Below are 13,866 nucleotides of genomic sequence, written 5' to 3'. Positions count from 1 at the left end.
TAGGCCACCTCAGATCCATTCAACCTTGAGGTACAGATGTGGTGTGGCTGTACTTCTGGCAGCAGCTGAGGCACGGGGTGCAGGTGTTTGTAGCTCTAGAAGCAGATTGTCATCTTGTCTCTGTTGTATTTCTGAGTAAGCTGGTAAAGGAACAGTTCAATTATGCCAAGATGCAGGTGCAGCACCAGGTACAGGGTGGACTCTTTCTGGATGTTACAGTCACACAATACATGGCCACCTCCAGCTGCTTGCCCTCCAGTGGCAGTATCAGTCCCTGTCGGTCCAGAAGGATGCCTTCCTTGTCTTGAATCTCTGTCCTGACATTCTCAGTCCACCTCAAGGGTGAAGTTCTGCATGTTAGCATCGGTTAGGTCTCCTCAATACGGGCCGAGGCAGGCAGACCTCTGTGAGTTCATGGCAGCCTGGTCTACAGAGTGCCAGGACAGCCAAGGCTACACAGAGAAACCATGTCTCTTTTTTTTTTTTTTTTTTTTTTGGTTTTTCGAGACAGGGTTTCTCTGTGTAGCTTTGGAGCCTATCCTGGCACTCGCTCTGGAGACCAGGCTGGCCTCAAACTCACAGAGATCTGCCTGCCTCAGCCTCCCGAGTGCTGGGATTAAAGGCATGCGCCACCAATGCCCGGCAAGAAACCATGTCGTAAAACAAAAAAACAAACATGGAAATCTTATGTATTAATGTAGTATCCTGAAATTGTGGCATTTGTTTTGAGAGTGTATTAAACAAACAAAAAAAGGCCGGGCGTTGGTGGCACACACCTTTAATCCCAGCACTCGAGAGGCAGAGGCAGGCAGATCTCTGTGAGTTCGAGACCAGCCTGGTCTCCAGAGCGAGTTCCAGGATAGCCTCTAAAACAATACAGAGAAACCCTGTCTCAAAAAAACAGAAAAAAAAGAAACAAAACAAAAATAAAAACGAAAAAAAAAAAACCCAAAAACATTAAAGCTGTGGTTGTGGAAAGAAATTCATAGCTCTTGATGCCTACTCCAAAGTTTAAAAGCTAGATGTAATGGGACAAGTCTGTTATCCCATCACTTAGAAGGCTGAGACAGAGGGTCACAAGTTCAAGGCTAGCCTGAGCTAGATTATGAGCCCCTCTCTCAAAACCAATAGAAACAAACATGGCTCAGCTGTTGAGAGCACTTACTGTTCTTGCAGAAGTCTGGGGTTCAGTACCAAGCACACAAGATGGCTCACAACCACCTGTAACTTTAAAAAGTAAGTTAAATCAGCTGGGCATGGTGGTACACACCTTTAATCTCAGCACTCGGAAGGCAAAAGTAGGCGGATCTCTGAGTTTGAGGATAGATAACCTGGTCTACAGAGTGAGTTCCAGGACAGCCAGGGCTACACAGAGAAACCCTGTCTTGAAAAACACAACAAAACAAAAACTAAGTTAAAACAAACAAAAAACAAAAGTCAGTTAACTGAGGCACCTCCTCATGAGGTTAGGGAAGGGACAGCAGGTTAAGGTCACCACAGACAGGAGAGAGAAGTCTTGTGGTAGGAGTCCAAGGCAGGAAGATTGCAGATCAGTGAGGCCAGACTGCGCTATAGAGTGAGACCCTGTCTGGGGGTTGGTGGGGGGCGCTCAGTGGTTAAGAGTGTGTGTTCCTTTTGCAAAGGATCTGATTTCTATCCTCAGCACCACACCAGGTGACTCATAATTCAATAACTCCAGCTCCAAGAGGACCCAGTACCTCTGACCTCAATGGACACTTACACTCGTGTGCACACACACCCTCCTTACATAATTGAAAAATAATAAAAATATTTTTTTAAAAAGAAAAGTCAGGCAGTGGTGGCACATGGCTTTAATCCCAGCACTGGGGAGGCAGAGGCAATTAGATCTCTGAGTGCAAGGCCAGCCTGGTCTACAGAGCAAGTTCCAAAACAGCCAGGGCTACACAGAGAGACCCTGCCTTGAAAACCTAAAAGAGAAAATCATGCTGTTCAACAAAGGACCTACAGACACAAAACTATAGCTCCTTAAGGACTTCAGTAAAATTAGGGCTGGGGGGGTAGATCAGTGGGATCCTGCGCAAGCATGAAGAACCGAGTTCTGATCCCCACTGCCTGCGTAAAAGCCAGGCACAGTGCTATAGGTCTGTCACCCCATCACTGGCCAACTGGTGAGAGACCCTGACTCAGAAACAAGGGGGAGTGGCTGGAACGATGGCTCCACACTTATAAGCCCTAGCTGTGTAATCAGAGAACAAAAGTTCAGATTCCAGCACCCAACAAAACATGTTGTACATCCCACAAATGTCTCTAACCCAAGATCCAACGTGGGCAGTCCACAGGATCTCTGGGACTTGCCTCAAAGGGATAGATGAAGGCACCCAGTGTGACCTGCATGTGCTCCAGCTTGAGTAATTAACCAGAGGAGACCATGAAGAGAAGGGGTGATCTCATTAGGTAGCCCAGGCTAGCCTCCAAATTGAGCTCCTCCTGCCTTGGCCTCCTGATGCTGGGATCGCCGGTGTGTGTCACCAAGCCAACAGGGTAATGGATGTTACTCAGACCTCAGTCTCCATGTTGTTCCTGTTCTTTATCAGGGACGCCATCACCAAAATGAAAGATGTGTACCTCAAGAACCCTCAGATGGGAGACCCGGCCAGCTTGGACCACAAACTTGCTGAAGCCACCCAGAACATAGAGAAACTGCGGCTGGAGACACAGAAGTTTGAGGTGTGGAGAACAGGTGCTAAGGGAGGAGCAGGAAGGGGAAGCCTGCCTCTGGGCAGGCCCCTGGGGACACCCGGCTCCCACCCCCCCCCACCCCCACCCCCACGTTTTCAGTGGTAGGTGTGACCATGGGAGGAAAACCACCCTATTGACAGGCCTCGGGCCGTGGGGTTTTCCAGGGTGACCTCAGAGCCATGGGATTGAGTCAGAAGGAAGTATAGAGTAATTTATCTGTGATTACATGGATGCCCAAGAGTGTGGCCCAGTGGGGCCTGCTTTCCACCATGTGGGGATGACTGATAAATTTGGTAAACAAGGGCCTCCCTACCCCTTCCCCAGCTTTGCAGGAGAAGGAAGTGGTTTCCAATGAGCCCGCGTGTATAGCCTGCCAATATGGGGTCTGAGAGACATCAACCAAGCCTTCATCCGGTAGTGACTGTCCCGCCCCGAGTTAAGGCCTGACAGTTCATGATTGAGCCTAGGCTAGCCCAGGCCCAAGTCTTCTGTGGATTTTGCTTCTAGGCCTGGCTGGCTGAGGTGGAAGGCAGACTCCCAGCACGGAGTGATCAGGCACGCCGGCAGAGCGGAATGTATGACGGTCAGACACACCAGACAGTCACTAATTGCGCCCAAGACCGGGAGAGGTACAGTACCTGTGAGGCCCTGCCTCAGCAAAGGGTTCATCTAGCTTTGTAATTACTTCTAAATTCTGGACTCTCTCCTGAACATAAGGCAAGAGTGTCTATTTCCATCACCTCTGATTCTTCCCACACATCCAGTCTGGGCTGGTGATCTGAGGTGGCATCACTCCACGGTGGTGGGGACAGCCCCACATCTCCAGGTTGGTCGCTATAGTTGCTGTGTGTCTTCCTCTCTTGAGCAGCCCAGATGGTAGTTACACAGAAGAGCAAAGCCAGGAGAGCGAGCTCAAGGCGCTGGCCACGGATTTCGATGACGAATTTGATGAGGAGGAGCCGCTTCCTGCCATTGGGACCTGCAAGGCCCTCTATACATTTGAAGGTACTGCTGCCCATGGGAGATCCCCTGCCTTCCTAAACCAGCTGGGTGACTCTCTCTCTCTCTCTCTCTCTCTCTCTCTCCCTCTCTCTCTCTCTCTCTCATATTAAAATCTTAGAAAAAATTATTTTTTGATTTTATGTGAGTGGGTGTTTTGCCTACATTTGTGTCTGTGAACCATGTTAGTGTCTGGTGCCTGTGGAGGCCAGAAGAGAGCATCAGAACCTCTGCAACTGGAGTTACAGATGGTTGTGAGCCAACATGTGGGTGCTGGGAACTGAATCTCAGTCCTCTGCAAGAACAGCCAGTGCTCTTAACTGCTGAGCCATCTCTCCAGCCCCAGTAAAAGAATTTTTTAAATAAATAAATAAGATGGAAAAATAATCAATAATCAACTTGACATCAACCCCTACTTGCCATACACTATACACTCACACACACAAAACATACACTCACATACACACAATCTCATACACACACAATCTACACACATCATACACTCACAATTTCACACACACTTATACACACATTAACACTTTTGTACACACACATGCTCATACAATCTCTCTTTTTCACAAACACACACACACATAGAACGAAAGTAGAGTACCTGGGTGAGAAAAAGAAGTGTTAGCTTTTCCTTGACCCACACAGAGGAGCTGCTGATGGTGTTTAAGCTGTTAACAGGCACGCCATTGTTCCCTATGTGGGATCAGCCAATAATTAGGGTGGACTGTCATCGCCATGCCTCTATCCTGTGTGCCTGGACGTGATGCTGCCCAGAGAGTTACAGAAGGTGCTATGAGAGAAGCAGTCAGGGCTCAGGGAAATGGGAAGCTCTAGGATGAGTGATTTGACAGATCCTACAGCATTCTGTACCAGGGGATGTCACCTTGCCTCCAACACAGATACACACAGTGACCCTGCTGACAGTTCCCTAAACTGTTTGGTCCCCCACCCCAACCCCCATTTCATTCTGTGGCTGTAATGAGATACCCTGACAGTCAGCAGCTCAGAGGAGACAGGGTTTACGGTAGCTCACAGTTCCAGGTCCCAGTCCTCAATGCAGGGATCCAAGACAGAAACTTGACACAGCTGCTCATGCCCACAGCCCAGAGATGAAGGCACATGCTATGCCAGCTTCTACCCTTACACAGAATCGATATTTCAGGTGCCACGTCAGTTATGGTGGTTAAGACAGACTCCCATAGGTGGGTGGAGGTGACAAATACCTTTAATCCCAGCACTTGGGAAGCAGAGGCAGGTGAATCTCTGTAAGTTCAAGCCCAGCCTGGTCTACAGAGTGAGTTCTGGGTCATCCAGGGCTACACAGAGAAACCTTGTCTTGAGGAAACAAAACAAAACAAAACAACAACCTCCCATAGACAGGCCCACAGTCTATTCTGCTCTACAGTTCCTCACTGACCTCTTCCCAAGTGGCTTTAGGTTGGGTCAAGCTGACAAAACTAACCATCACACACTCCCAAAGCTGGCCTAGAGGTGTGGTTGACTTTTAAATGACCTTAGGGAACTGCCACCAAAAAGAAAAAGAAAAAAAAAGCTGGAGAGATTGCTCAGCAGTTAAGAGCACTGACTGCTCTTCCAGAGGACCCAAGTTCAGTTCCTAACACCCACATGGCAGCTCACAACTGTCTGTAATTCCAGTTCCAGTGGACCCAACATTCATGGCAAAACACCACTGTACATAAAATACATCTATGAAGAGAGAGAACTGTCTCGGGGCCTTGACTAAGGAGAAAAGACAGCTATATTGTGACTGACAGAGCTGAGCAGAGAGGAGGAAAGCCAAGGCTAGCCCAATGGCTCATCTTTGGGTCCTCGGAAATGCCCTGAAGAAAGAACAGTAGGAGTGTCCCAGTGAACTCAGATCTCCTGAGCTATATTTCCAGGGGCTAAGGACACCAAGTGGGGACAGCTCTAGAGCAGGTAGGAAAAGTAGAACCTTGACATCAGAAAATACCAGAAGGGGAAAGAGATGAGGGCCCTGCTAGAAGGTGCTGTGGAAGCTGAGGGTGGACCCCACCCCACCCCACCCTGCCCCAGGAGAAACCCTGAGAGGAGTGGCCAAGAGGAGCAGAGATTCACCAAGGCCTGTGGGGAGGTGTGTGGGGGGGTAGGGGTTCCTCAGGGGATCTAAGGAAGAGTCCACCACAGACAGGAGAAGGAACCTAGAGATACACATGAGGAAGGAAACCGCTGGGCGGTGCAGAGGACCCCGGAGGACACTCTGCCCTGATATCACCTCGAAATAATGTCATTGCGAGTGCCCTCCCTCACCTCACAGTATATCCTCCCAGCACCGCCTGAGAGACCTCACACCTCACTTTCCTTCTTCAGGTCAGAATGAAGGCACCATTTCCGTGGTAGAAGGAGAAATGCTGAGCGTCATTGAGGAGGACAAGGGTGATGGGTGGACTCGTATCCGCAGAAATGAAGACGAGGAGGGCTATGTCCCTACTTCCTACGTCGAAGTCTATTTAGACAAAAACGCCAAAGGTGCTAAGACTTATATTTAATCCACTTAAAACAAAGCAAAAACCTTTAAAAGCATTGGAGTTGTCTCTCCCCACCACTTTGGCTGTTATAGGCCTTCAAGAGGCCAGCAGAGAGCAAGTGATACAGACACTTGGGAAACTGGGGGCATCTCGTGCCTGAGTTTGCTTGTCCAGCTTGGCTATGTGCAAAGCTGCCACTGGCCTGCTTACAACTGTGTTAACTGTTTGAAATCTGATCAGTGTTTCTATTCCTTCCAACAAATATGTAGATTTTTAAACTGTATGGTGGTGGTTCATGCCTATAATTCTGGCACTCAGAAGGCTGAGTCTGGAGCATCCCACCGAGTTTCAGGCTAGCCTGGGCTACAGAGTAAGACTCAGTTAAAAACAAATAAATAAAAGTTACATTTGTTACTTCATCAATGCAACCGAGTAACATCTCCCAGCCCTCAAGTAAAGACTATAATATTTTCTTGGTGCCCATGAGTGCATTTACAATTGCTGTTCAGGTCCCCTGTGTTATTTACTGTCTGAATGTCCCCAACAACCAGGAGATGTCCAGAAAGGTGTGCTTCTTGACATTACGGTTTTCTAGCCCCACCTGATGGACCTAGGCCAATGGTAGGGTGTCTTCAAGCTGTTGAGGCGGATTTGTGGAGCAGCTAGGTGTGCAACACCCCTGAGGGTGTGGTTTTTCTAAACTCAGTTCTATTCCTGTCAGAAGGTTTGCTGTGAGCAGAACCTGGTGCACTGACCACTGCACGCAGTGGCCCCCGCTTATCCCTTTTCAAGGAAAAGACTTTCTTTTTTTAATCTCTGGCACCTGTAAGAGCCAACATTTGAATTTACTAGACATCATTTTGGGGTTCCTGGCACATTTGATCTGGCTAACTACAGCCAGAATAAAATAAATGGTCTCCATGTTTTAAAGGAATCTGGACCATGTGGGAATTTGCATCTTTAAGTCAGTGCTGATATTGGAGGGGAGAGAGTGACACTGGTCAGATGCAAAGTCGGTTCAGAACTCAGTTGTGTCCATCATGACCCCATCTGTCCACGTCTAATCCTTTTTTTGTTTTGTTTTGTTTTTTTCGAGGCGGGGTTTCTCTGTGTAGCTTTGGAGCCTATCCTGGCACTTACTCTGGAGACCAGGCTGTCCTCGAACTCACAGAAATCCGCCTGCCTCTGCCTCCCGAGTGCTGGGGTTAAAGGTGTGCGCCACCATCACCCAGCTCACATCTGCTCCTTTCTATTTGATTTTGGAAATTATTTACATCTTATTTTTAAGCAGGAAAATAGCTCTTCGCCTCTATATTAGGGGCTCATTCTTATAAGCTGTTTTGTTTGTTTGTTTTTTTTTAATGTGGTTGGGGATGAGGTTGGGCTGTGTGCATGCTGGCAGGCTCGCTACCACTAAGCTGTAGCCCAGTCCCTGCAATGGTTCTAAAAGTGACAGCCATACATATATCTGGACTCAGGAACCTGAAGAAGTTTCAAGATTCTGGCAATAATTTCACAAGGGCCTGTGAAGTGTCATTGAGCAAGCTTTACATAAGGACAGCCTAGCTCTTAAAGACTTTTTTTTTTTTTTTTTTTGAGTCAGTGTTTTGCTATGTAACCCAGGCTAGCGTTACCCTCTGGGCCCTTGCCTCAGCTTGTGCTTGCTGAGATAAAGATAATATTTTGAAGTAGTGACTGGTTCTTGGCAGTTACAAAGGTGGCACAAAGAAGGCCCCATGGCCTCCCCAAGGCCCCAGCAGCCATACCTCACAGTCTAGTACAGTCTCAGAAATAGGAAGCTGACCCAGTCCACCTGTTTTCAATGCACATTAATTTTGTAATTTGTATTTTGTTTGAGTAACTTTTCTGTCATTCTGGGGCCCCTTCAGGTGATCAGCCTCCTGGGTGAAATGGAGGGGTTTCCCTCAGGTTTGTGCAAGTTGGGGTGGGGGAAGCATCAGTTTGGACATGCATTTGTGGTCACAGTCTTAAGTGTATTACTTAATTGAACCTTAGCATCCTAATAGAAGAACCAGACCAACACTGACTACCCTGAATGACACTGTAGTTCCATCTCTTAAATGGTGGATAATAAAAATTCCTTCTGATAGCTTGCTGTTAAAAAAGGGAGATTGGAGGTGTGGTTAAGGGAAGATGGCTCAGCAGATACAGGAATTTGTCCCCAGGCCTGACGAATGTGAGTGCTATCCCTAGGACTCATGTGATTGAAGGAAAGGACCAACTTCCAAAAGTTGACCTCTGACTTTCCTGCCCCATGGCACATGTGCACACCCACACAAAACACACAGAACTCAATGTAAGAAACTAGAAAGCAGGGCAGTGGTGGCACACACCTGTAACCCCAGCACTTGGGAGCCAGAGGCAGGTGGATATCTGTGAGTTCGAGGCCAGCCTGGTCTCTAGAGTGAGTTCCAGACAGCCAGGGCTACATAGTGAGACCCTATCTCAAAACAACAAAATAAATAAGAGAGGGAGAGCTAAACTGTCTGTACCTTTTTCCTATTATCAGGAAGGTATAGTTGAAATTAGCAGCCACCTGAGAACTTCCCCCAGCCTGGGGGGAGGGGGATTGCCATCCCACCTAGCCTCTCCTACCTAGCCTCTCTGCCTTCCTGCCTCCAACCCCAGTTGGAGGTCTAGGGCCCAGTTGCTGCTCCCTGACTCCCAGGAACTCAAAGCAGCTCTTGGATTTTTTGGGGGGTGGGTTCCAGATAGGGTCTCTGTTTAGCCCTGACTATCCTGGAACTTGCTCTATAGACCAGGCTGGCTTCAAACTCAGAGATCTGCCTGCCTCTGCCTCTGGGATTAAAGGTGTGTGCCACCATTGCCCAGCTGCACCTTTTGAATTTTTATAAAATAATGCCAGGGCACTTTCTGTGTGTGTGGTATCTGTGACATACTTAAACATTGCCAAAATACTAGACTACTCTGAGCCTCTTGGGGCAATGTCGATTTTTACATCACTTTCTGTTGAACGTGTCTGTAATCCTGCCCTGCAGGGTATATTTGTATATATTGCAATTTGAAAACTAAACAAATTCTTCGAACAGTGTTGTTTTAATCTTTTACCTGTTTTATTTGTTATTCTTCTGCCTAACCACTTTTTGTTTTTATAACTACTGGGGAGGCCCCTGGACTCTTGCACTGTAGCTAGGTCCCCCGGCTGGCTGCTGCGCACTTGAGTTTATTGTACCCTCCCTGGGCTCTGAGTAAGTTGCTCAAATACAGCTGTCATGATTGTTTTCTTTCTATTCTTACCTAAAAGAAAAGAATCTCTGCCTGTCATTCTCCAGTTGTGCCCTCGTATCTGCCTAGCTAATAAATATTATTTTTCTCAGTGCTGTGTATTTTAAGTGATTTTTCTCTTTTTCCAGAATATTTTTCTCTGTAATAAATATATAACTCCTTCATCTCTGGTACTGAGGAATTTTCCAGCCAAATGCTTTTTTTTTTTTTTTTCCAAATAATTCTGCCTCCCTGTTCTTACCCCTCCTGTTCTCGGGGCTTGGAGCATCTGCTTTTCTTGGGTCTTCTCTCGCCTCTGGCGATGGAGAGCTTTCGCTGCACAACGAAGCATGGCAGGCAGCCTTAGGCTCCCCTCTTGCCAAAGCAGTCCATCCTGACTGCAGAGAGACCGACAGTTGCAATGGGAGAGAGAATTTGCCCTTCAGCTTCCTCACACCATCCTGGACAAATTGATCTTTTGGTCCAGAGATGGGGCCAGCTAAAGATGGGAATTAAGAGTCTTGCCAGAGTGTAGGAAGTAGAAACAGAAGGACATGAGTTCAAGGACATCTTCAGCTATATAGAGAATCTGAGGTCACCGTAGGCTACATGAGAGCCTGCCTCAAAACAAAAGATTAAAGCCTCGAAAGCTCTCCATGGTAGAGACACTCTGGTAACCAATTACTCAAATCCCTGCCCCTCCCCACAAGGCAGGCAGTTTGCCAGTGCCAAACTGCCTGCCTCTCACCTGCGGCTTTCTCTAACCCGGGGCTTCTCTTTTTTCTTTTTGTGTTATAGGTTCCTAAAGGCAGTGCACATGGCCAGAGTTCCCCTGTGAGCCTCCCCAGGAGCCACCATCGTCCAGCCCTCTTGTCCCCACAGGCCTCCAGCACCACCCAGGCTGGCTGGGCATCCTCCAGCTCATCTGCAAGCTGGGTCCCCATGCCCCACTTCCCTTTCTCGTCATAGCATGCTCCCATGACTCTGCCATTCCCTCTACTCATTGTATTGGCGGGGGCATTTCTCTTCCTCAGCCCCACACAGGGGGTGTCCGCCACACTCCAGTCCCCATCCACACAGGCCACAAAGACATCTGGACTTGTGCCCATGTGTCCCCATGTGTCCCTACTCCTGGGCTCCCAGTCCACCTGCAGATCGCCTGGCCAGGCCTTGCACATTTCACACCGTGCCTTTTTGTCAGCCGTCGCCACTGGTTTCCTGGGTGACCACCAGAATCCAGACAAGGAGGGCCAGTCATGCATTGGGTGGACTGAGCACCCACCTGTCTCCCTGTGTCTCTTGGGACATCAGCAGATATGTCCTTCTTTCCAGAGGTTGCTGCCTCAGCCCCTCCTGGTCACCCACCCTCCAACATCTCAGCACTGACACCTCCCATACTCCATCCCAGTGGGTCTATGGTGGGACTGAGGTATCCATCCCCACCCACCCCCACTCTGGTTCTAACCCGTCTACATGGCCCAGGAAGTTAACATTGAAGTCCCAACTCCAGCTTGTGGGCCAGCCCTGTTATCTTGCCTGTGAGCACTGTCCACCTGTTCATGGCACCCTGTGACGGACGGCCTCACACCCACTAGCTCATTACTGTAAGGTGGACCTGCTGAGTCCCATAAGTAGCATTTGAGGACTCTACTATGTTCCTCACCAAAGACCTTGTGCCTCTTGTGATCCCTCTGGTGGCTCTGCAGCCACCATTTCTGCATTTAATCCTGGAAGCCCTGTAGAATGGATGGAGTTTGCTTTTGAAGCTGTTTTCCTCCTCGAATGATGGATTTTTGCTTGAGAACCAAGATGGTCATTCGCACCTTAGAGCCGCACAGCTTCTCCCTCCCTGGTACAGAAGCACTCAAGACTTGGCTGCGAGCCCCTGTGAAGGGCACTCTGTTAGCGCGAGCTTGAGAAACTTGGCATCTTCCTCTGGGTAGCTGGTAGCTTGACATCATGTCAGAGTATCAAAGACATGGGAGTCTTACAAAGACCGCAGAGATGGGGACACAGAAAGGGCAGGTCCTCAGGGTCTGGCCTGAGCTTTGTCCAGAGTTTGTGGAAATCCAGACATTCTCCACAAACTGGGGCTGGCACACCACCCTGCAGAACAGCACTGCCAACTTCATAGCAGAGGGTGGGTACCAGGGTGGGAAGTACCGACAAGGGCCTGCCTTTGGGTTTCAAGAGCAAGCAAGGATTAGCTTTCTGGCTTTCTCTACTCCTCTTCCTCCCAAGCAAGGCCAAGCCCAGAGTCCTGCACACTTCCCTCTAGGGCCCCCATAAAGCTGTTCCACAAACCACAGTTTCTGTTCCCTGTAGCAGGTGTGCCCTTAGTCACATGAGGAAGGCTTAGTGAACAAAATGGAAGCCTGGTATCTAAGTGTGACTGTCAGGGCCTCAACTTCAACACAGTTAATCAGACTGGGGTCCCTGCAGCCCCACTGCAGCAGGTCACCAGGCATCTATCCCCAGAACCTTGGATTTTCACCAAGTTGGGCTGACCGCTGTTCCCTCCATGAGGAAGCTAAGTGGTTTTTGCAGATCTCAGTAATGGATGGAGAACGTGTCTCCCATCTCTAGGGTCAAGAAAGACTCTTGCCACAAAGGTAAAATGGATAAGCTGCCAATCCAAGACTGTTAAAGCCTCTGCCTGTTTCTCTTCACTTCTAACTGACTGTACTACCTACATCCAGAAAAGATGGCGGCCAAGCGTCTTCCAGCCCATTCTCTGAGATGCACATTCTGCTGTGGGAATCCTGTGGAATCTTACCGGTTGTGGGGGGAGGGTACAGGTTTTCCCAGGGAGCTCTACACTCCCTCTTCCCCAGGATCCCACTGCCTGTCATCCCTAGCTGCTAGTGTGCTGTTATAAGAATGACTCACTGTAAAAGAACCTGCCCTGCAAATGACTTAGAGACGAAAATAAAAGGAACTTGACATTTATCCGTTTTTTTTTTTTTTTTCCTATGCAGGATATGAAGCTGTAATAGCTCCTCCCTCTCGGCTGAGTGGCTCAGCCAGTGGGATCAGCCCAAATATTGCACAGGGGGCTTCTAATGCCTTCTGGTGACAGCAGAATGCTCACACAGTCAAACAAGTTGTGTTCCTGTCAATAATTTTTCAGAAACTGCAGCCTGATGGGTTTTTTTGATTTTGTGTCCTATATGTATAACATTCAGAATGTCTCCAATAATGGTCCCAAGCTCTCTTTTAACATGACATGGAGCACCTTTTAAAACGCGCGCTTGTGTGTCTCTGTGTGTGTGTGTGTGTGTGTGTGTATGTGTGTGTATGTGTGTTCATGTATTCATGCCAGTGAGCTGCACTAATTCTTAGCCTTGAGGGCATGGCACTGCTGGGAAGTCAGGTCTTGGACTAGCCTGTGTCTCTGGAGGTGGAATTAAAACCAAACAAAGTGCTTTCATTAGAAGGCTACTCTCAACCTTGTAATTAAATGTTAGTCCTTTCAATGTTAAATAAAATATAACTTCTGGCGTACAGTCACCTGTTCTCTGGTTTCATGAAGAGATGACTCTGGGGCTGAGGAGATGGCTGAGTGGGTAAAATGCCTGCTAAGCAGGCATGAGGACCTGAGTTCAATTCCCAGCACCCACATAAATAGCTGGGCCCAGCAGTCAGAGCAGCAACTCAGCATGGGGCGGGGCAGGTGAGTCCCAGCCAACAACTGGACAGTTAATCTATGAGACCTTTCATCAAAAATTACAGAGGCGCATGCCATTAACCCTGGTCTTAAATATTGAGTTCCAGACCAGCCAAGGTTACACAGGGACCTGCCTGCCTCTATCAAATTAAGATAGAGAGTGATAAAGGCTAACACCCAATGCTGTTGATCTGGTCTCCTATACATATAAGCTGTGAGCACCCCCACAAGCTTGAACACACACACACACACACACACACACACACACACACACACACCAGGAAGCAGGACTGTAGTCACAGAAGCTCCCAGGGCTGATAGCTGACCTCTGTTCTTCTCTGTCATATAAACTTGAGGAATCATGTCTACTCAGGGACAGGCTAGGGACCTACTTAACTATGTCACTCACAGTCCTAAGAAAGGCTGTCACATCACAGTGACACATTCTATCTAATGTGTGTGTGTTGGGGGTGCATTGATTGGGATTGACTCCTTAGCAAGTGAGGATTTTCTTTTTGTTTTTCAAGACAGGGTTTCTCTGTGTAGCCCTGGCTGTCCTGGAACTCATTCTATAGACCAGGCTGGCCTCGAAGTCACAAAGATCGGCCTGCCTCTGCCTCCCGAGTGCTGGGATTAAAGGTGTGTGCCACCACTGCCTGGCTGAGGACTTTCTTGCTCCCCTTCCTCTAGCCGGTTGACCTCTGACCTCAGGGA

The 13,866-nt window shown here is 48.4% G+C and overlaps 1 protein-coding gene across 12 annotated transcripts in view; it reads left to right on the top strand.

The window, feature by feature from the left end:
• The window catches only part of Fnbp1 (formin binding protein 1), a 131,373-nt gene extending 118,378 nt beyond the window's left edge, over positions 1-12,995 (top strand). For 6 of the 12 annotated variants that reach the window (XM_027423890.2, XM_035446211.1, XM_027423887.2 and 3 more), the window contains 4 exons: positions 2,577-2,709; positions 3,229-3,350; positions 3,587-3,726; positions 6,082-9,598. In XM_027423890.2, the coding sequence (XP_027279691.1) occupies positions 2,577-2,709; positions 3,229-3,350; positions 3,587-3,726; positions 6,082-6,260 (574 nt within the window). In that variant the 3' untranslated portion in view covers positions 6,261-9,598. Of the gene's footprint in view, positions 1-2,576; positions 2,710-3,228; positions 3,351-3,586; positions 3,727-6,081; positions 9,599-10,283 lie in introns of those variants that run through there. The other 6 variants (XM_035446212.1, XM_035446214.1, XM_027423893.2 and 3 more) reach the window with 2 other exon arrangements.
• Positions 12,996-13,866: the final 871 nt, after the last annotated feature.

This window comes from Cricetulus griseus, chromosome 6 (genome assembly GCF_003668045.3).
Source record: "Cricetulus griseus strain 17A/GY chromosome 6, alternate assembly CriGri-PICRH-1.0, whole genome shotgun sequence".
Lineage (NCBI taxonomy): Eukaryota > Metazoa > Chordata > Mammalia > Rodentia > Cricetidae > Cricetulus > Cricetulus griseus.
This window is presented reverse-complemented; position numbering and strand designations above follow the sequence as displayed.